Below are 21,981 nucleotides of genomic sequence, written 5' to 3' on the forward strand. Positions count from 1 at the left end.
ACTTCCGCATTTACTGTCGAGTGGGTATCATGACATCTGGATATTTACCACTAAATTCTTCAATTATTATTAGCAGTATTTTTATTATGCTTCCACCACAACTGAAGGATGTAAACTCGTAAACATTTTAAAAACACGCACAAACAAATAACAGATGCAAAGAGCACTTTACACTATCCACTGAAACGAACAACAATGAACTTACTCTGTTTTGCTGCCAACTTAACATTGTTACCAACCTATCGAAACAAAATATCCCAGTTTATGAAGAAACTGACATATGCGCCATCCTGTAGTATTCTATTAAATTCAAACCTGAGAAGTGTCGCTCATAATTATAATACAAGGTACCAAGATCTTCTAGATTTAAGATATGTTAGACTCACCAAAACCCAGCAAATGTATTTGTATATTGGGGAAAAAGCTCTTCAATAAGTTACCATTAGGCTGTAGAGATATTACGTGTAAAGTTTTTAAAAATGTTGTTTTAAGATGGCTTAAGAAAAAAGCTTTTTATTCTGTTGATGAGATGTTATCAGGCAGTATTGACATTGTATTTTAATTTAGTTTTTTATGTTTTCTGACATGTACTTATGACCATAAGTGCTAAACCTAGTATTATCTAATTTCTAATTTCTTTGACTTTGTCATGGCATTGTAATGTGGGACGACAATAAAATGATTCTTGATTCAATTGTCTGAAATTTACTTCAGATGACTTGAGGTTTGACTTTATCAACGTTAGGATAGGTGGTTGTTTCAATCGTTATGTCCTTTAGAATGTAAGTTATTTTGGAAAAGTTTGAAACGGGTTTTGAACTAAAATTTAGCTTTTATACCAGCAGTCTTTGGTGTAATGAGTTTGAGTTCAGCAGTAAGTGTAACTTTTATTCCTCTCATAGTAAGGAATGCTGAATAAAGTTTAAGAAGATCTTTGTATTTGGAGAATAGGGTTTTGTCTGGTTATTGACCAGCAAGCAAATGTGTTGTGTCTTTCCTTTTTAAAATAATCACAGGATTTAGGAGGAAGTACATTTTTATTTTGAGGGCGGATTGATTTTGAATAGACTGTCTTAGGGAATAATTCTCTTCACTGGATTCTAGGAGTGCTTTATAAAAAGAGTTTGATTTTAGATTTGAAATAATACTTTTTAAGTTTCAGCCTGTCATGTTAAAAGCTTTTAATTTTGGGGTTTGCGGGTTCAGTGAAATTTCTTTAAAGAGTAACCGCCTTATGGTGATTTTCTCTGTTTTGCTTTTGCAGAGCAACTATTAATTCACCAGGTTTCTATGAATAATGTTTTCATTTTCTATTGTTAAGACTCTTTTACAAAGTAAGGATTTAATTAAGCCTAAAATTGTGAAATTAATTATTTTTAAATTGGGTTTGTTAGTATCGTATCTTTGGTAAATGGTCTTTGGAAACTTCTATGAAATACTGAACAGTGGAATCATTTCCTTGGATTTTATGCTCTAATATTTGTTGTAAGGTTTGTCTCTAAGAAGGTGGAGGTGAAAGCAGCAATGAATTGTTTTTCCAACTAATATTTTAGTTCTTTTCTAGTAATATTTGTACCAGTTTCTGTTAGGTGGTTGGGGAAAAGATTAAGTTTAGTGTTTTCTATTTATTTTAAGTGGCTGCTATAGAGTGTTTGTCGATCAAGTCATAAGGGTAAACCACTGAAAGAGCCTCCAGAGATTAGTACTATTTTCGTAGGGATTTATTTTGGGATGTTTCTCACTAATTTTGATGTTAATTATACGAGAGTAGGCTGAAAAGTAGTGCACACAAGCTTGTATAAAAAATAAATAGCAATATTGGGTAAAAAGTAAAGTAAAGTATAATTCTTAAGCTTCACAATCATTCATTTATTTTTCAACATAGTCACCATTAAGACTAACACATTTTTCCCAATGTGTAATAAGTTTTTTCATTCCGTCACTGAAAAATTCTTCAGATTTTTCTTGAATGTAGGACGTAATAGCTGCTTTCACCGCATCGTCTGAAGTGTTAATGAGTACCCTTGAGATCTCTCTTGATTAAAGGGAAAAAATAAAAATCGCAAGGGGCTAGATCGGGGGAATATGGACGGTGTAGAATTGGTTCAAACTTCAGCTTTCTCATTGCCTCTTCAGTTGCGCGTGAAGTGTGCGAACGAGCGTTGTCGTGTTGCAAAATTATTGGCTTGAGGCTGCCTCTAACACAACAAACTCTGGTGTCTTAGAGTCACTATGTATTGAGATGAATTTACCGTTACGCCTTGTTCCAGATAATCGGTCACATAAACTTAATGAACATCCCAAAACACAGTCAAAAAGCTTTTTTCCCGATGGTTGTATTTTGAACATTTTCGTCGCAGGAGAACCTTTTGGGTTTATATTTAATGCTTTGTCTTTTCTCTTCTGGATCTTAATGGTGCACCCATGACTTGTCCCCCATAACGATATTCAAAAGAGAGTCATCTCCTTCGTTATAGTAGCGCTGCAAAAGTTGCTGACAGCATTCCATACGAAGCTGTTTAATCTTGTGTGTTAAACAGCGTGGCACCCATCGTGCACACATTTTCCAGTATCTTAATTGTTGAATAATGAAATCAACATGTTCCTTAGATATTCCAATATAGTTTGCGATACGCTGTTGGGTTATTCGCCGATTACTTTGAATCAAATCATCAACGAGTTTGTGATGCTTGTCGTCTGTGGCAGTGATCAGACATCCACTGTGTGTTCCATCAACAATTATGGCTTTTCCAGGTTCACAACCACAAAATTTTATCACCCATCGATTGACAGTCGATCTACCAACAGCATCGTCATCGTAAACACTCTTTAAAAGATGATGGATTTTAGTAGGATTCACTTTTTCAGCAGTTACAAATTCAATAACAGCACGTTGTTTATATTTAATTGACATAGCCTTTGAATCTGTCTGCATGGTTACGCTGCTAACAATACAATGGAGTGACACAAGGTTTTCAAACTGCACATGTGTGTAGAGGAGGAATGATACATACGAATGCCACCAGGCAGCTTCTATAGCTCATTTCAATCGCGTGTTGCAAGCATGTGTGCATTACTTTTCAGCCTACCCTTGTATAAAGCCTAGATATAGTTATTTTGAGTTACGTAATATGTCATTTATATTTTAAAGATATACGAGGTCTGTCCAAAAAGTATCCGACCACCGACCAGTATAACCGACCGGCTCGAACCGGTTATTGGAGTGGAAGGGCGAGCCTGCTCCTTCCCATATTAGGCATTGAATACGATCCGGTCACTCAGTGAGTCACAGCGCTCTGTTCCGTACAGTACTGCCGTGTATGTGCATCGCATTTCAATATGAACTGAACGTGTTGAGCAGCGCATTTGCATTAAATTTTGCCAAAAACTTGGCCATTCAGCATCAGAGACGATTACTATGATACAGACAGTTTATGGTGACGTGTCTATGGGCGATACAGAAATAATAGACTGGTTTAGGCGGTTTAAAAATGTCCGCATATCAGTGGAGAGTGATGACCAATCTGGTAGGCCAGAAACGCTGAAAATGTTGAACGTGTTAGTGCAGCAATTAATGAAAACCGTCTGTTGACTGTCCAAGAGCTGGAAGAAGATTTAGGAATACCAAAATCATCAGTTTGTAACATTTTACACAAAGATTTAAAAAATGAACCGTTTCGACAAAATTTGTTCCTCGGCTGCTGACAGAAGAGCAAAAGAACTGTCGACTTGAAATCGCACAGGATAATCTGGATTTGATAAAAAGTGACCCAGGGCTATTTAAAAAAGTTATTACTGGTGATGAGTCATGGGTTTATGGCTACGACCCTGAAACAAAGGCTTTTCACAGTGGAAAACTCGCGAAGAGCAATGGCCGAAAAAAGCAAGACAAAGTCGAAGCAATGTCAAGACAATGCTGACAGTTTTTTTTTTTTTACCAGGACGGCGTTGTTCATCACCAATATGCTCCAAGAGGCCAGACAGTGAATAAGGAGTATTATCTTGAGGTCCTAAGGCGGCTACGAGATGCAGTGCAAAGGAAACGACCAACTGTGGACAAGCCGTGACTGGATCCTGCACCACGACAACACGCCATCTCATTCTCAAATCTTATTCAGCGTTTTTTGGTCAAACACGACATCAACCAACTATGACAGCCTCCCTACAGTCCTGACATAGCTCCTTGTGACTTCTGGCTATTTCTGAAATTAAAAATTCCTTTGAAAGGAAAAATATTTGACGATGTTGAACAAATAAAACAAAATGCAACGAAGGACCTGTTAGCCATTCCGCAAAATGAATTTAAGGAGTATTTCTGGAAGTTGGCGGAGCGTTTGAATAAGGTAGTGGCTTGTGGAGGGGAGTACTTTGAAGGGGACCAGATTGCCGTTGCCACCGAGTAATGTCAGTTCATGCCAGACGTCAAGGTCGGATACTTTTTGGACACACCTCGTACATATATATATATATATATATATATATATATATATATATATATAAAATGTCACTCCTAGATCACTTTTTGGAACAACAGAAATCTATCCAAAATCTCTTTACAAACAACCATAAATGAATTTTCTAGAAAATTAACAATATATCTCCACTATTTTCTTGTCTAAATCAAAAAAATGAACCGTTTATTTCTAATAAAGCATCTAAACCAATTTGAAATGCAATACAAATATAAATAACAAATGTAGAAACCTATCAAATCAGATGTAAATCTCTAAAGAAATAATAAAAATTGTGTCTTGAATGAATAAAAATAATGTTTGATCTGTCTAATTATATTTTTTACTACATCATACGCTAAAAACTTCTCTGAAACAACATAACAAATTGCATTGTTATAGCATTCTGAAAATCCATATGGATAACTATATCATTCTTTGAAACAAATATATTTGTCAAACTTTTCATTGTATCAATAATGTTTCACAATCCACATACATAGGTAAGAGTTGCAAAGTTAATGCAAGTTTATACTATATAATTTGTTTTCTGTAAATAATTTGAACAAAATAGCGTAAATAACATTTTAAATAAATATTTAGATTTTAGAGAATTTAATTCAATTTTCCATGGTAAAATAATCCTAATTAATTTAATATAAATAAACAATTGCTCACTCTTTAGTGGTGGAATCACGTGTTATCGTACACAGTAAAATTAGTAAATTTTTAAAGGAACACTATTAATTATAGAAATAACAGTAATTACATGACTTTAAATACAAATTGAAAACTTCAGTAGGTGTTGTGGATTAATACCTGCAGTACTCATTTCCTGTTGAAGTCCCGAAGTGTCACCAGCCAATGAGCTGCATAGATCTACTTGAGTTTTGACTGTTATCTTTGAGCTGTCAATCAACTATGTAAATAAACATTGCCATATCCTTAGCACAATCCACTTCTCTGACTCATTGTACAGTCATGAATCATTGTACAGTCTGTAATGAAAGCAGTACGAAATTGATTGTTTGTTAATTAGTCGTGCTTAATTAATTGTTTGTTTTAATTAATCATGCTTAATTAATTGTTTAACTCTAGCCCATTTTTATATGCTTTCCAAGAACTAAAACATACTGACAAGCAGCCCATGTGAAAAGAATGGAAACGAAAAATTTATAACTGTCGTATGTACAATTAGTCCAGTCATTTAAGGTTTTATCTGCGTAAAAATTCCTATTGAGCAGAATTTTGGTATACATCTTCATTATGGCGTTTTAATGAAGATGTGAAAAATCTACATTGATATCGTGCCGGCTAAAAAAGTTATAAGGGTCAAAAGGTCAAGAAAATCAGTTTTTTGCGAATATCTTGCGACTTATGGCTTGGAGTTCAATAAAGGTCATTATAAAAATTATTCCTTATACGATTATCTACAAAAAATGTCTCTTGCATTTTTCTTTAAAGTTAACCGTTTTCGGGCTAGAGCGCTGAGGAAACTACTACATTATGATGATGCACTCGTTTCCACACCACCTTTGAGGTAGAATGCAAGGCGTAGGCATAATCCATGATCTGTAATAAAAGTTTAGTTTTATTTTATGCTCAATAATTATTTATTTGTACATTGAAAAATAGGGAAATATTTTTGTATATAATTTTCTTTTATACAAAAATAAAAGAAAATATTATTCGGGAAGATTGTATTATAATTGAAATATTATTTTATGTTATTACAGTATTATTGTTATTCATCGTCGATATCCTCAATTTCAATTTCATCAAAAGTTGCTGAAAAAACAAGTGGACTTATTGCTGTATTTAAATCAACATCTTCATCATTTTCTTTGGACTCTGCCACGGCAGTGTCCACAAGCTTTAGAACATCTCAATCCAATTTTTTTTACATCCACATTTGCTGCCACAACCTTTTGTACAATTACAAAAGATTGTGTTTAGTAGATAATCGGGTGCTGGTGGCAATAAAGTTGTTATTGGCTGTAATATATTATTTTTAAACTCCCAACCCTACTGTTCTGGATCAATTTCTTTTCCTAGCCAGGTTTGTATTTGATAATAGACTCGATACATATGCTGTTGAGTTGCTGAAGAAGTGGGTGGTAATAATTGAAATTTCATAGCTGTGCCTTGTCTTGTTAATTTAGCAAAGCAGCTTTATCTGTAATTGTCAATTGAATTTTCTGATTTTGGAGCACCGTACATTGCTAGTACATTCCATATTTATCACCACGCACCTCTGCAGCTTTTAAAACTGTGTCTGTAAATATGAGAATACTTACTTCTCTTATAGCGCATCTGTTTTTTTCCCCTTTTTCTTTCGATTTCTTCACTTGCTTCTTCTCCACAAAACAATCATAATTTTTTTTTAATCAAAAGAATTAGTTCTTTTTTTGCCCGGAGATGTTGATGTACTCTGCTCTTCTTGGCGTCGTTTGAAGGCCGCAATACTCAAATTGTTCGTATAATTTTTATGACAATTACTGTGAACATTTACAAATGTCACAGTATTCAAATATTCAAATATTCAATATTAGGCCTACCATCACTTCTAGTGACATTAGCATTTTTTAATGTTTGTAGACCACGTCTAACTTCTACTACGTCACCACTAGATAACGATTCATTACATATGAAACATTTATCACTCATTATGAAAACTGTTCAAGAGCACAAAACTACGAAAATAACTTCTTCAACACTCAAGAAATATTTTTCAACTAAGCTAAACACAGTCCGACAGGCAGTAGCAGGTATAAAGGGACAGTTCTCAGAACAATAAAGAACGGAACATCTGCCAGTGAAGGTATTTGTATTATATATAGTAGATTTTACTAAGTTACAAAACCTCTATAATATAAGTATATTTGTCACAAAACGCCCGAGTAGAAGTTAGAAGTTTTAACAAAACTTAAATACATTAATAAAAAGCAATAGACTGACGCCTTATGTGTGTATGGTATACAATACCCTATGTGAGTGCATTCTACTCGCTTTCTCAGCACTCTAGTCCGAAAACGGTTGACTTTACAGAAAAATGCAAGAGACATTTTTTGTAGATAATTGTATGAGAAATAATTTTTATAATGACCTTTATTGACCTTTAAGCCATAGGTCGTGAGATATTCGCAAAAAACTGATCTTCGTTACCTTTTGACCCTTATAACATTTTTAGCCGGCACAATATCAATGTTAATTTTTCACATCTTCATTAAAACGCCATAATGAAGATGTATACCAAAATTCTGGTCAATAGGAACTTTTCCACAGATTGAGGTTTAAAAAACCTAAAATGACTGGACTAAATGGTTTATTTCAGTAATTACAACTTTGTACTTGTTGATATATTGTTTAAATGAAATTTAATATTGACTTGATAGTTATATTTTAGAGTTAAATCTAAGTTTTTAATAAAACAGACACTCTCTTGGTAATTTTTGAACACAAACTGTATAAAATTGCAAATTTAACTCACAGAGGAAAATTAATGAATATTTAATTGTTGCAGTCTATCTTAGCAGTCCCGGACTGCCACTCAGGGAACTGTTTGGTGGTGGTGTCAATGTTGTATTTTATTTAGACTATTTGAAAACATACAATGTTTTCTTTTAATGAAAAAGAGGTTATCAACCATGGCCATCACACGTTGAAAGAATTTACAAAAACAAATATTGTGCTGTGTTTTTTTGGAACCAAACCGACAGCCGTATGTAATAAACAAATTTGTTTTCTTACAAATGTTATAAGGAAAATTAATTTAATAAGAGGAAACCATAATCTGCCTTAAGTAAAGCAATTTTAGAAGTTAACAATAATAATGGAACAATTTTTCTATTCAATCATGACCTAAACACGTATGGAAAAGGTTATATTCACACTAAATTACGTGAACTCACAAATCAACTCAAGTTTGAAAAAGAAACCTCTGTATGAGCTGATGAATTGGAATCAGATCAAATGTATGATCATTTTATCACGTTATCATCAATTTTAACATAAAGAATTAAAAGGTAATAAATTTGACAACAAACTTCTTCGGAGAAAGGTAGATAAACAAAACCAAAATTAGTGATCTCGGGGGAAAATCTCACAAATGGAAGAGAAGATACGTTTTGCTGTTAAAATAGATTTAAAATACAAAGATAGTAACAGTTGTATTGTACAGCAAAGGCTAAAATCTGAGTTGAGATACAAACTGAGACTGAAGACGAAAATGAGAGTGATCAATTGTTAAACCAAGATGCATTTCTGAAGAACCTTCGATATGATAATCATCAAATCCATTTGTAGCACATAGAACAATACATTTAATGGCTTGACAATACAGTAACTTAAGCAGGTTTTTTTATATATAAAAAAAGTTTAAAAGGACTCATACATAGAAATGTTTGCTTGGTCAATAACACACCTGATTTCATGTAACAGTTGGAATTGATTGATTATACGAGAGCTGTTCGGAAAAGTTGATTATGTTTTGCGCTGTAGCCGCCAGGGGTGGGACTAGCGTGGCCATCTTGGTGTCAGGACGTCCCACCGCTCAGTGGCTATCCAGCCGTGAAATGTCTGCCGCAATTGAAAATCCCACCAACTGTGAGGTGCGCGCAGTAATTAGGTTTTTGACTGCTAAAAACTGTAAGCCTATAGAAATCTATCGGCAGTTGTGTGAAGTTTATGGGAACAACATTATCACTGAAGGTGGAGTGCGACAATGGGTCATTAAGTTTAAAAATGGCCGAACAAATGTTCATGACGAAGAGCGAAGTGGAAGACCCAGCATAGTGACTGACGAACTTGTTGAGAAAGTTGACGCAAAGGTCCGAGAAAATCGACAGTTAACCATAACGGAACTCTCGCTTAGTTTCCCTCAAATTTCACAAACTTTGTTATACGAAATCGTCACTGATAAGCTTGGCTTCCACAAGTTTTGTGCAAGATGGGTACCGAAGATCGTGACCGACGTCCACAAAAACCAGCGCATGGCTGCAGTTTTAACAATTTTGGATGCTTACGACAAAGAGGGTGAATCACTACTCGATCGCATCGTAACTGGCGATGAAACATGTTAACTGCAAGACCAAATTACAGTTAATGGAGTGGGGGCACACAAGTTCACATCACAAACCAAGAAAATGTTTGCAAACGATGTCGGCAAGAAAGGTTATGGCGACGGTTTTTTTGGGACAAGAAAGGTGTAATTCTTGTTGATTTCCTGGAACGAGGCACTAGAATCAACTCAGAAAGGTATTGCCAAACGTTAAACAACTTCAGAAGAGCGATCCAAAACAAGCGTAGGGGAAAGTTGAGCTCGAAAATTCTGTTGATTCACGATAATGCTCGACCTCACACGGCAAATCGCACACGTGAAGTTCTCGAATCATTCCAGTGGGAGTTATTTCCTCATCCACCATACAGCCCGGATCTTGCACCAAGTGACTACCACTTGTTCCCAACAATGAAGAAGTAGCTGGCAACGCAGCGCTTTGACGACGACGCAGCAAGAAGTGACAAACTGGTTGAAGACACAGGCAGCAAAATTTTATGAGGAAGGCATTGTCAAGCTCGTCCATCGATATAAGTGCCTAAATTTGAATGGCGACTATGTTGAAAAGTAGTATTTAAGTGTGGCTTTCATATGTATATAATAAAAATTGTTTCCTATACTTTGTTAATTTTTAATTCCAAAACGTAATCTACTTTCCGAATAGCCCTCGTAGCAGTTACAAATGTGCTCTGGTTCATTTACACATTGCGCGCAGTGTGGTCACCAGCAACCACCACAGAACACCACTGAGGAGTGCGGCGGTCACCGGGGACCATGCCCACCATTGTTTGTTTAAGTGTTTAGTTATTCTTATAGTCGGTAAAATATTTTTACCGCAGTCAATGTGTTAACTTAGAAATATAAAGACTCACCGTTTTGATTCTGTTTATTTACTTAATAGAAAAAAAGCTGAAGCTTTGAGCATAAAATATAAAATTGGTAATGGAAGAGTGTAAATAAAGACCAGCTATGCAACAAACAGCCTGTGACCGTAAATATCATGGTATAACCAACACCGTTCATTGTATTAACACTCTGAAACACAAGGTTAAAGTGAGTGATATTTTGAATTGTATGGATAAAAGTGTTATAAACAGGGTAAAAATTAAAAATGGTCTAGGTTTTCAAACCAAGAACACAGTAGTAGAGTCTGCTTCAAAAACTAAAAGACTAAATTTTTAAAAAATCATAGGAACAAGAATAAACCAATAAATAATACTGAAAACAAATTTGACTCTAAAGTGGATAATGAATAAAATAGATCTACTAAAAAGAAAGTAAATTTAGCAACAGGCACATGTACGAGGTGCGATCAAAAAGTTCCAGGACTGAATTTTTATACATTTATTCATACAACATACAGGTTATTCGAATTTGTCTTCTTCAAAGTACTCCCCTTGGGAAGCTACACACTTTTCCCACTGGTGTTTCCACTGATCAAAGGTCCCAGAAAACTCTTCTTTTGTAAAGGTGTTTAGCAGCTCCGTCGTTTTTTCTTTAATTTCGTCAACTGTTTGAAATCTTCGTCCTTTCAGGGGTCTCTTGAGCTTCGGGAAGAGAAAAAAGTCTGCTGGAGCCAGGTCAGGTGAGTAGGGGGGCTGAGGAATGACAGTCATTGCGTTTTTTCCACAAAAGTCACGGATAACTAATGCAGAGTGAACTGGAGCATTGTCATTGTGAAGGACCCAATCACCACTTTGCCACAGCTCAGGTCTCTTTCTTCTCACAGCATTATGCAATTTTCTGAGGGTTTCCAGATAAACAAAATGATTAATTGTTTGACCTTGTGGAAGGAATTCATAGTAGACGACACCTTTACAGTCAAAGAAAACCGTAAGCATGACCTTCACATTTGATTTGACTTGACTTGCTTTCTTGGGTCTTGGAGAGCCTTTTGATGTCCATTGTGATGATTGGGCTTTTGTTTCCACATCGTAAACAAAAACCCATGTCTTGTCTCCCGTAATGACATGATCCAAGAAGCTTTCATCGTCATTTGCCTTTTGAAGAAGTTCCTCAGAAACATGAATTCAGTGTTGTTTTTGGTCTTCAGTCAACAGTTTTGGCACAAACTTTGCTGCAACACGATGCATTTGAAGTTTTTCGGTTAAAATTTCCTGACATGACCCAAATGAAATGTTACACTCTTCTGCCATTTCACGGATTGTTAGTCGACGGTCTGATTGTACGAGAGCGTTCACTTTAGCAACATTGTCATCATTGATTGACGTTGAAGGGCGTCCGGAACGAGCATCGTCGTCTGTGGTTGTTCGGCCATCTTTAAACCTCTTGAACCACTGATGGCAGCATTATCGGCTTAGACAATTCTTCACCAAAAGCCTCTTGTAACATCAAAAAGGTTTCAGAAAACGTTTTGTTCGGTTTCACACAAACACGTTGCTCTTCTTTCATATTCATTTTCATTAAACAAAAAAATAGCCAAACTCTATAAAACTAATCTCAAACAAACTGTGCTAATGTTACTTTCAGTGATGTTATGATTGATCTGCAAACACAGCTGTGTTACTGAGTCAGGGAATACAATGCTGCCAACCGCATCGCTGTGAGACATTGCATTCCCATAGTATATAAAAAGTCCTGGAACTTTTTGATCACACCTCGTATATGTCTGTTGCTAATTTTGTTGACACATTCAATGGACAGTGTTTCTCAGAAGTACTATGAGTCATCGATGACGAATCTTAACCTTTTTAACCCCAGCTCTTATGTTAATGGAGAACATCTGATTGTGAGAATATTGGATTGTCACTTGATGATGTATGTCCACCCGCTTGTGTTGATTATAATAATTCTGGATTTCATCCCTTGCCACAGATGATTATTTGGTTGTTATTATTATTGTGTTTATTTGGTTACAGGCAGCCCAGAATTTGAAAGATGAAACAGAAACATCTGTTCATATGCTACGGGAGCAGCTGAACGCACTAGAAAACTCGATATTGCATTTAAAAGATCAAGAGAAGTTTGAGGTGGAGTCCGTCAACAAACACAAAGAAGAAACTACTTTACTCAGAAGTAATTGGTTTTGTTCTGAAAGTACATTGTACAGTTTGAGTATATTAATAGCTAAATCTGATAAATTATCAAATAACTATCCAAGTCTTTCAATTAAATAAATATTACTTAATTTGTTTATATAGTTTTCTCAGTATTTTTAACCACAAAGATTAGATTCTTTGTTAGACTAGAGTGATTTCTATAGTTCTTTTGATTGAGTGGTGAGGTCAACATTGTTACATTTGATTCTCTCAACTAAGACATACTGTGAAGGCAAATCCACAAGAACAATTTGATGTATTTTTTACCTTTTCAATGGTGTCCGATATTTTTTATTGCATTTTGTCCATAATTAACTGCAACATCGTTAGTTTCCACAGTTTATAACTAGAACTTCAACCTGTTTTAACTGTTCAATGTCAATATTTTCACTGCTAAACACGTGCTTCATGTCCACCACATGTCACAAAACTGAAGATTCATGAGTTGACTGACACTCATTTCAATTCCAGGACAGGTCCTTCCCATTACTGTACAGATTAAAATTTGTTTAAGGGGTTTCAATTCCTTCACATTTTCTGGAGTACCTTCATTGTGATCCTCTGTCACACTATTTTCTATTGAAAGATTTTCAAAAGGTCTTGGCTTTATGAAGGTTTCCTTTTTTCACAAATTTTAGAGTTTTTTTTAGATTTTTGCAACATTATTTTTAACTGTGGTAATCAACTCATTTTTATTATTTTTAGAACTAAACTGTCTAATTAGCAAGCTTTGATAAAAATGTATTTCTCTTCTGTTTGGGTATTTTTATTTTATTTTTATTTTCCAATTTCTTTTGCAGCGCAAGGATAGTTTCTTCCTTCTCCAAGTCCATTATTTCCAACTGTGCACTATGACTTCTCAGTTTCATCATTTCTCCTCTAGCCTGCTGAAAAGCTTTATTCAGAGTTTTTTTAAACTCTACTTCAGTTTTTTAACTCCTGGATTAGGTGTATGTTTACATATATTTATCAAGTGAAGTAACGACTAGTGAATATTCTGTGACTGAGCAATACTTTTGTAGTATTGTACACCCAATATATTTGTACACTTCACGTGAAACCATGTAGAACAATCTCCTGTACAAAAATAGCCTTGGTATACTTGCTCACATGTTTACCGGAATTTTTCCCCAAAAAATGTTGTTTTAGTAATTTTAATTGTATTCCAATTGTATATATTATATGCTTAATAACATTAACTCTAATGAAGTAAAAGATAAATTTACTGAAAAAAATAAGAAACACAAGAATTCTGGATATAGAAAGTGTATAAGCTGTTTAGAGTATATAACTATGAAGTTTATCTCACCTGAAGAGAAATTATTAAAGTGAAATTGAATTGTTGAAAGTGATCGAAAATCGTTTGAATTTACTAGTGTTTTTCTTATCATGTGCCAGCCGCCAGTGGGAGAATCAGTGAGGCATGGAGTCTGTTGAGAACCTGGTTAACACATTCACTGCTGCCAGAAAATACGTAAAATACAAGCCCATGCTGAAAATATTTTTTTTAGGTTTTACTTACCATTATTATGTGGAGACTTCATATGCACCATCAATGAATGTGTATATGTCCATATATACATATATACAGCAACAATATAGTAGCGGCACCGGAAGGTGCCGGCCGCACTCGGCAGGTCAGATGCCATTGGACACCCGACGGTTGTCAGTCGCGTCCGTCACTTTCCACGCACAACACTTTTCACTGTTCAAATTGTTTACAGTATTCATTCATTTGTAACCGTCATACACACAATTATATACATATTTACAATATTTCCACTTTTTCCTGCCTCATTTTCTTTCCTACTCATGATACTTGTCGAAGCATCTCAGTGCACATAGGCCAGGTTCGCCAGGGCACTGGGCACAAAAGAAAAGGGTCATGGTTCTTTTCTTTGTCTTTGAGCATTCTCTGCATCGTTTTCTCTTCATCCTTTCTCCTGTGTTGTCAGGTGTGTCCATTTTTGACAATACGTGTCTGACAGTTGTTTGTTGTCTAGGCCGGAGTGGAGGTGTGATTGCGTTTGCTGCAGGCAAAAGCATGTTGATGATGATGGACAATCTAAAGTGGTACAGCGATCTTTTCCTTGGGTTGGTTTTGTAAATAAAGTTTGAAGGAGTTCACCAACAACGTCTGAAGGAAATGGACGAAGATCTTTTTTGTACCAGCGAATTGATTTGTGTTCGAAGGCATAATAGCTCATAAGCTGAATCATTTCGGTCCACACCCTTCATATGGGCGTTGTACTGTATTATGGGCAGAGGCTTTTGGCGAGGTTGGTTATACCTATTCATTGAGATTGCCCAATCATTCTCAAACTCTGTGGATAGGTACAACACCTGACGCTTGTCGCACCATTTTGCTATCAAAACACCATTGGCGTACCGTTCTGGCCTTTTCTCCTCTGGCAAGACGAGCTGTCTTGAGATCTAGCGGAACATGCTTTCGGTCTGAGCGCATTGTGCCGGTGCAGTAGGTTTTCTCACTCAGTAACTCGGTTTTGCAAGGGTGGTAACTGATATAATAATTATCCATATACAATGAATGGCCCACCCCAAGCATTCCCCTCATCAAATACTTGACTACTTTGCTAGCATGACCTTTTCCTCCAAGTTCACCTCCCTTCCAGAATACACAGTGAAACTTACACAAAGTCCATCCGGTTCACATAACGAGTAAATCTTGATACCATATTTATGGCGCTTTCCTTGAATGTATTGTCGAAAGTGCAGACGTCCTCTCCATAGCACCATTCCCTTCATCAATCGACAACTCTCGACTTGGGTAGTAGATGGTTTTTCATCTTTTGATTGAAATAGTCAATCAAAAGCCTGACTTTGTAGAGGCGATCATCAGGTACAGTCTCTTCGTCACTTTCATAAAAATTTTAAACATCTTAGGATCAGGAGAAATCTGTCTCTGCTCATTTGGGATCTCACGAATCCAAAATTAAACATACGATCAGTTTTCCAGTAATCGTTTAGACGATTGATTTTTACAGTTCCCATGTGAAAGATTAGCCCGAAAAATTTTTTCAGTTCAGCCACTGTCAGTTCCTGCCAATTTGTTTATTCTTGATTTTATTTTGAGGTTAGGGGAAAATAATATTTCCCAGGCATTTTTGTTAGTGGCAGACACAATTTTTTCCAACAAGGTATCATCAAGTAGTAAAAAAAACCAATCGATAGGATCGTTTGTTTCCGGGGGCAGGTACAAGCAATTTGTTTTCTTTTGTATGAAGGGAATTCTTCGCATACCTGCAGTACGAAGTGACCATATTGGGTCAGAATCACTTGATCAGCTTCCTGGTCATCCCGTGTCCTCATCCTCGATGTCCACAGGGCGCCACCAACATTGACAATAGGCGGCGCGTCAAGCTGGGCTTGGTCAATGTCACTCTCCGGGCCGGCAGACGCCACAGAATCGTCAGAACTACTTTCCACATCACTCTCACTCAAATAGTGTCTTATTTGGCTAGAACTAGGACCATCCATTGTTCACATCGAAGTTCACAGCCCCTACAACTATAACAAATACACCAAACACACAGATTAGCCGATGAACTCAACCCGAACCACGTGGAACAACAAACAAGGGTACTCTACACGCGGCGCGAAATATACGTTCCTCAACGCAGAAGCTGAAACAGCACTGACGTTGTGAAATCTAGAAGGTGGCGTGACACCGTCCGGTTGCCGAACGCACCCGAGGACACCCAAAGCGCGGCACCGTGCGGTGCCAGCCGCATTCAATGTGTTAAAAGACTTTGAATCATTGTGTTGAGTTTTACAATGTTTAAAACATCGTGATTAAATTCCTTTTGATTTTGGACAGGAATTACTAGAGCTTCTGGTTCAAGTGTACATTTATTGTTGCAGAGCAACTGCAGGAGGCCCAGCAAACTGCAAAGCAGTGTAAAAATGAGGCCGAGCTGGTAAAGGAAAAGTTGCGGGTAGTCTCTCAAGAACTTGAAGTATCAAAGTCGATAACGGAAAGAAACAATGTAGCGACAGAGACACAGCTCGATAACAGGGCTGCAGAGGAGTTGGCGGCAGCCAGGCTAGAGGCTGCAACACTCCAGGCACAAGTATTGGGATTGGAATCACAAATCAAAAAGTGAGTTTTTACATTCCTTGGATGCTTAAAGTTTCACACTTAAAAATGTTAGTGGTTACTGAGGTGAAATTATCAAAAGTAATGTTACGTAAATTGTTGAGCATAATTGATGAATTATGTTTTGTAATTCACATAAATTCTAATTTTGTTGGTTCATCAGCTGATGATAAGATATACTGTATGAGAATATTGTTACAATATTATAATAATAAAACAAATAAAATTATAATAAAAATACAATGTGAACTAAACTGAAGCTGATAAACCAACCACACACTTCAACCTCTCTACTGACCGCCAGGCCGTGATCTTGTGTGCGTGGTAGACCTACCATTTGTAATTTATGTATGTTATATATTTCTTATGTTGTGTTGTGTTGTGACTACTTTCATGACCTTAGACAAAACCAGCACAATAGCAACGGGCCTGTAATTTCCTATTTCATTCCTTTTACTACTACTACTACTAATACTCCTAGGGCCATTTATATCGGAGGTAATATTTAGCCGCACCAACAAAGCTCCACCATCTTGAACGGTCCTCTGCATCTTCCTCTGAAGCGCCCATCTTCTCCATATCAGCCTTCACCTGGTTCCACCATCTCACTTTCGGTCTCCCATGGGGCCGTCTTCCTTCTGGGTTACCGTACATTACCCTCCTCAGTTTGCACTCCTCTTCTCTTCTCAAAACATAGCCTGCCCAACGGAGTCTTCTGCACTTTATTTCTCCTATTACATCCGTACTATTGTAGAGCTCCCTGATTTCTCTATTATGTTTTCTTCTCCATACCCCTTGTTCATATGATGGCCCATAAATTTTACGTAAAATTCTATGCTCGAAAACTAGAAGCTTTTTCTCATCCTTCTTATTTAGCCTCCACGTTTCAGATCCGTACAAAAGCACTGGACATATAATTGTTTTGTGAGAGAGAGATTTGGTTGAAAGTATCCTATTGCATGCATATACACATCTATTTCATTCCTTTTACCTTTTTTAAAAATAGGATGAACTTTGGTGATTTTTAAAACATCAGGAAATATTCCTAAATTTAAACAGTTATTAATTAAAACCGTCAATGGTGTTAAAAAAAAGTTATTGTTTGTTTAACTAAACAATTCGTCAAACCAAATGATCCATGCTATTTTTAGGATCTAATTGTTTAATTATATCTAAAATATCACTCTCTGTTATATGTCTAAAAATAAAACAGCTTGTATCATGAGGCACAATTTTCTGACTTAAATAATACTTAAAACTACAATTATTATGGTTCACATTTACACATTCTTTGGCAACATTTATAAAAAATTCATTAAAATCGTCAGGCTTAAAATAATTATTTACACTTTCCTTTGTAGTACATTTTTATTTCTATTTGCAATACTCCACAATGCCCTTGTTTTATTTTTGGCATTATTTATTAAACTAGTATTTGCATGCTTTTTTGCCTCTTTAATTTTACACCTGTACATGTTTTTCAAGGTATTATATTCATTTTTGTACCATGCAATATTCGTATATTTTGAAAAATGGTAGAGAATATCTAATCTATCTTTGATTCTTTGAAGCTCAGAATTGTACCAATGACACTACCTATGTATTTTTGTTGCTGTTCTTGTTTTATTTTTTACAATACTTACAAAGCATATATCACAGTAATATTTTAGAATATGTACAAATGTACTAAAGCCAACATTAACATTGTCTGTCATAAACACTTCCTTCCAATTTTCTTTCAATAAATAATATTTAAATTGTCTAATGCCTGCTTCAGTTATTTTAGTTATAGTTTTAAAACTCTTATTAAAAAAATTACTTTCAAGATCAACCTCAAAAGAATATGTAAAAAGTTGTGCAAGGTGATCACTGACATGCTTATTAACTACAATCGTTGTATAAATATTATTAAGAGAAGTAAAAATATTATCCAGGCATCTGAGACCTCTAGTAGGCTCAAAAACTGTTCCTTTTATTTCATACATACAACAGAGATTTACAAAGTTTACTGCATTTTTATCATTCATGCCCAGAAAATGCATGTTAAAATCATAACATATAACACATTGCTTATTTAAACGACTTATGTAACTTAATACTTTCTCCATTATGTCAACAAAAGTTTCAATATTACCATTACAACTACAATATACAGTTACTAATACAAGCTCAGATTCCAAAATTTCAACACATGCAATTACACAATCTAGCTCCACAGAGCCATTGATGTCATCCATTATTTTAAGACGTGTTCGATCATACCTAGAAAACTTACTGTACCTCCGTGGATCTTAGAAGTTCGACAATAACTGGTTACATGTTTTAAGTCATTGATTGAGTATGTACATATCTCATTATATTCCATCCAGTGCTCAGTAAGACATAAAAAATCTAAATTTAATTCAATTGAAATATTTTCCAAAATACTTATTTTATTAGAGAGGCATTGGCAATTTTGGTGGTAAATTGTGAAATTTGACTTTTTAGAACCATTTTTCAACTTTATATCATCTTTCTTGTTCTTAGTATAATTAGTTTGACCATTGATCTTATTTACATTTCCTGACAAGATACTATAACTATCATTACTTAAAGTAGGTGTACTAGTGCTCATGAAATCAGTTGATGTTATATATTAACAGTTGTTTTCAGGAGGCTGTAGTTTTCCAACAGAAATTCGGGTACTGGAGCAGGCGGCTGGTCTTCCTTCAGTCCCTGAGAACGTTTTATACCCATCTGTGAAGATGCTACTGTCTCAGCTATCATATTAGATAACCATCTCTTACCCTTGTGGTTAAGGTGTTGTCCGTGTCGTGTATGTAACTGTCTCACTTGCTCTAACCAACGAAACATTGCTGAACTGTTCACTGAGTTCCGACACTTATTGGTTTTTACCACTTCCTTCTTGACGCAGGACCAATTGCCAAGTCCTATCTAATAGGTAGGTCTACTAAAACCACATTAGTGACCTTTGTTTCATTAAGGGTTTTATGTAAAATGTCAAGAAAGTTGTCCACTCCATTTTTTGCCACATCATTATTTCCCCAAACCACAACTAAAGTGTCACTTTTACTAAGGTTATCTTCTTTTACATTTATTACTTTAAGTAAATCTTCAGTAAGTCCACCAGGTCAAATTACAAAACCTACTGCCTCATGTGTTCAACCTACTGCACTGCATTCAGATGCTAAATCACGACCATGGCTATCAGCGCAGATGAGTCAATTTCTTTTATCAGTAGATTTAGAAACAGTGAGCAGTGTTAATTTTTTCTTCTACTGCGTCCGCCGAATCCTCATCAACACTGTCGTCACCATCCTCAAGTACTTCATAGCGATTGTTTATATCAACTTCTTCATGCACTATTTGATGTTTCAGAAGGCTATGTGTTTGAATTTTTCCTTTTTTACTTTGGAAATTCGGTGTAGAGTGTGTTACTGAGCTTAATTGTTTATCCTTCTTGCCTTTTATTAATGGCCAGACAGGTTTCTTAATTACTGAATTGAGTTCGTTAATTCTTTCTCTAACATTATTATAGTTTCCTCTTTTTTTAAGACTAAAGTTTCAAGTTGTGCCTTATGCATTTTCAATTCTTATATCTCCTCATTTGCTTGATTGAGATCATCATTTAGAGATTTTATAATTCCATTTTGAGTTTCAAGCTCTTGGCTTATCTCAGCATTTAATTCTTCATTTTCTTGTTCTATTCCCAAAGTAATTCAAATTCAAAACATCCTTTATTCATTAATAATGTACATATGATACATTGAGTAGTGTCAGAAGTTTTATAATTAAAATACAATTATTAAATGGTCAAAAAACAAATTACAATATGGACTATCATTGGTAGTAAAAAAGACTATTATTGCTTAAAATGCTCAGATTGATGTGTTAATTACAAAAAATGTCTTTAAAGTTAAAAATAAAATCTAAATTAGTTGTCCCTGTTACAACATGCTAACAATAATGCAACAAAAAACAAGTACTATTGTAGCATTTAAAGAAATAAATTATTCTAGAACTAAAAAAAGAAGATTTACACTAAGAATACATAAAGAACAACTAAATATGTGATCAATCAAAGTATTTACAGTAAAAATCTATTCTAAATTTACACTTTATAAACTAATACAACTGATAATAATTAAATAAAATTATGTGAATTCTTATTCTAAATCTGCTTCCCAAAATTCTTCCAAGGAGTAGGGAGCTAATTTAATCAAAGACTCCTTTAATTTTTTCCTAAATTTCTCATTATTTTGCTCCAGTAAAAAGCTTCTGGGAAGGTGATATAGTAGTTTTGTCCCTATGAACGTGGTTTTTTTTTGTAGAACTCTAAATTATGCCGTTCCACTTGCCTGTGTACTCAAGTATCATGATCATGTCTACTGGGAATTTGAGAGGGATTTGCAAATTTTTTTGTATAGCTAACAGTTTCCAATATATACAGTCCAATGACTGTTGGTATCGCTGTTTCTACAAAAAGATGCTTGACTGATTCATCTCTTTTTAAGTTATATATTATCCTAATTGCCCTTTTTTGTTGAAGAAGTAACCTGTCTAGATTACTCTTTGTTGTAGAACCATACACACTTATACCGTAAGCCAAGTGTGAATGAACCATAGCATAATATATTGTTTTTAAAGTGTTTAAGTTGCATATTTTAGACATTTGTCTTAATGCATATAACCCAGAAGAGGTTTTGTTTATTACATGGGCTATGTGTTTATCCCAACTAAGGTTTTGGTCAATTTTGAGGCCTAAAAATGTGGTATGCTCTACTTGTTTTAGTGGTATTTCACTTAATAAAATAGTTGGCTCTATATTACTTCGATTTTGCTTAGTACAGAATGAGATGAAGTTTGTTTTATTTGAGTTTATTAAAAGATTTTTGCTGTCAAAAAATTCTTTGACTATTGAGAGTGAAATAAAAGATGATTCCTCTAATCTTTCCTTTGATTTTCCCGACACTGTTACATTAGAATCGTCTGCATACAAGCAAATAGTACTGTTCTTAGGGATCAATCGTGGTAAGCCTCGTATGTAGCACAAAAATAATAATGGGCCCAGAATAGATCCCTGAGGGACACCATGTGGGATAATTAACTTTTCTGAGCTAAATTTTCTGATGTAAACATATTGATCATGTATATTGGACACTGCATTTTCAATTTCAACGTATTGTTGTCGATTTTTCAAGTATGACTCAAACCAATTTAACTCTTCAAGAATCTTTATTGTTGTCCTACTTAAAAGTATTAACAATGTCAGAGCTGGTATGAGTTAGGCCACATCAA

The 21,981-nt window shown here is 35.2% G+C and overlaps 1 protein-coding gene across 5 annotated transcripts in view; it reads left to right on the forward strand.

Moving 5' to 3' along the window:
• The window catches only part of LOC124368659 (sarcolemmal membrane-associated protein), a 142,219-nt gene that overhangs the window by 85,391 nt on the left and 34,847 nt on the right, over nucleotides 1-21,981 (forward strand). For all 5 annotated transcript variants that reach the window (XR_006922981.1, XM_046825910.1, XM_046825912.1 and 2 more), the window contains 2 exons: nucleotides 12,387-12,543; nucleotides 16,449-16,686. Coding sequence is in view for 4 of the 5 variants with exons in the window: in XM_046825910.1 (XP_046681866.1) it covers nucleotides 12,387-12,543; nucleotides 16,449-16,686 (395 nt within the window). In the remaining variant the exon portion in view is untranslated. The remainder of the gene's footprint in view (nucleotides 1-12,386; nucleotides 12,544-16,448; nucleotides 16,687-21,981) is intronic.

The sequence above is a fragment of the Homalodisca vitripennis genome, chromosome X (genome assembly GCF_021130785.1).
Source record: "Homalodisca vitripennis isolate AUS2020 chromosome X, UT_GWSS_2.1, whole genome shotgun sequence".
In the NCBI taxonomy this organism is placed as follows: domain Eukaryota; kingdom Metazoa; phylum Arthropoda; class Insecta; order Hemiptera; family Cicadellidae; genus Homalodisca; species Homalodisca vitripennis.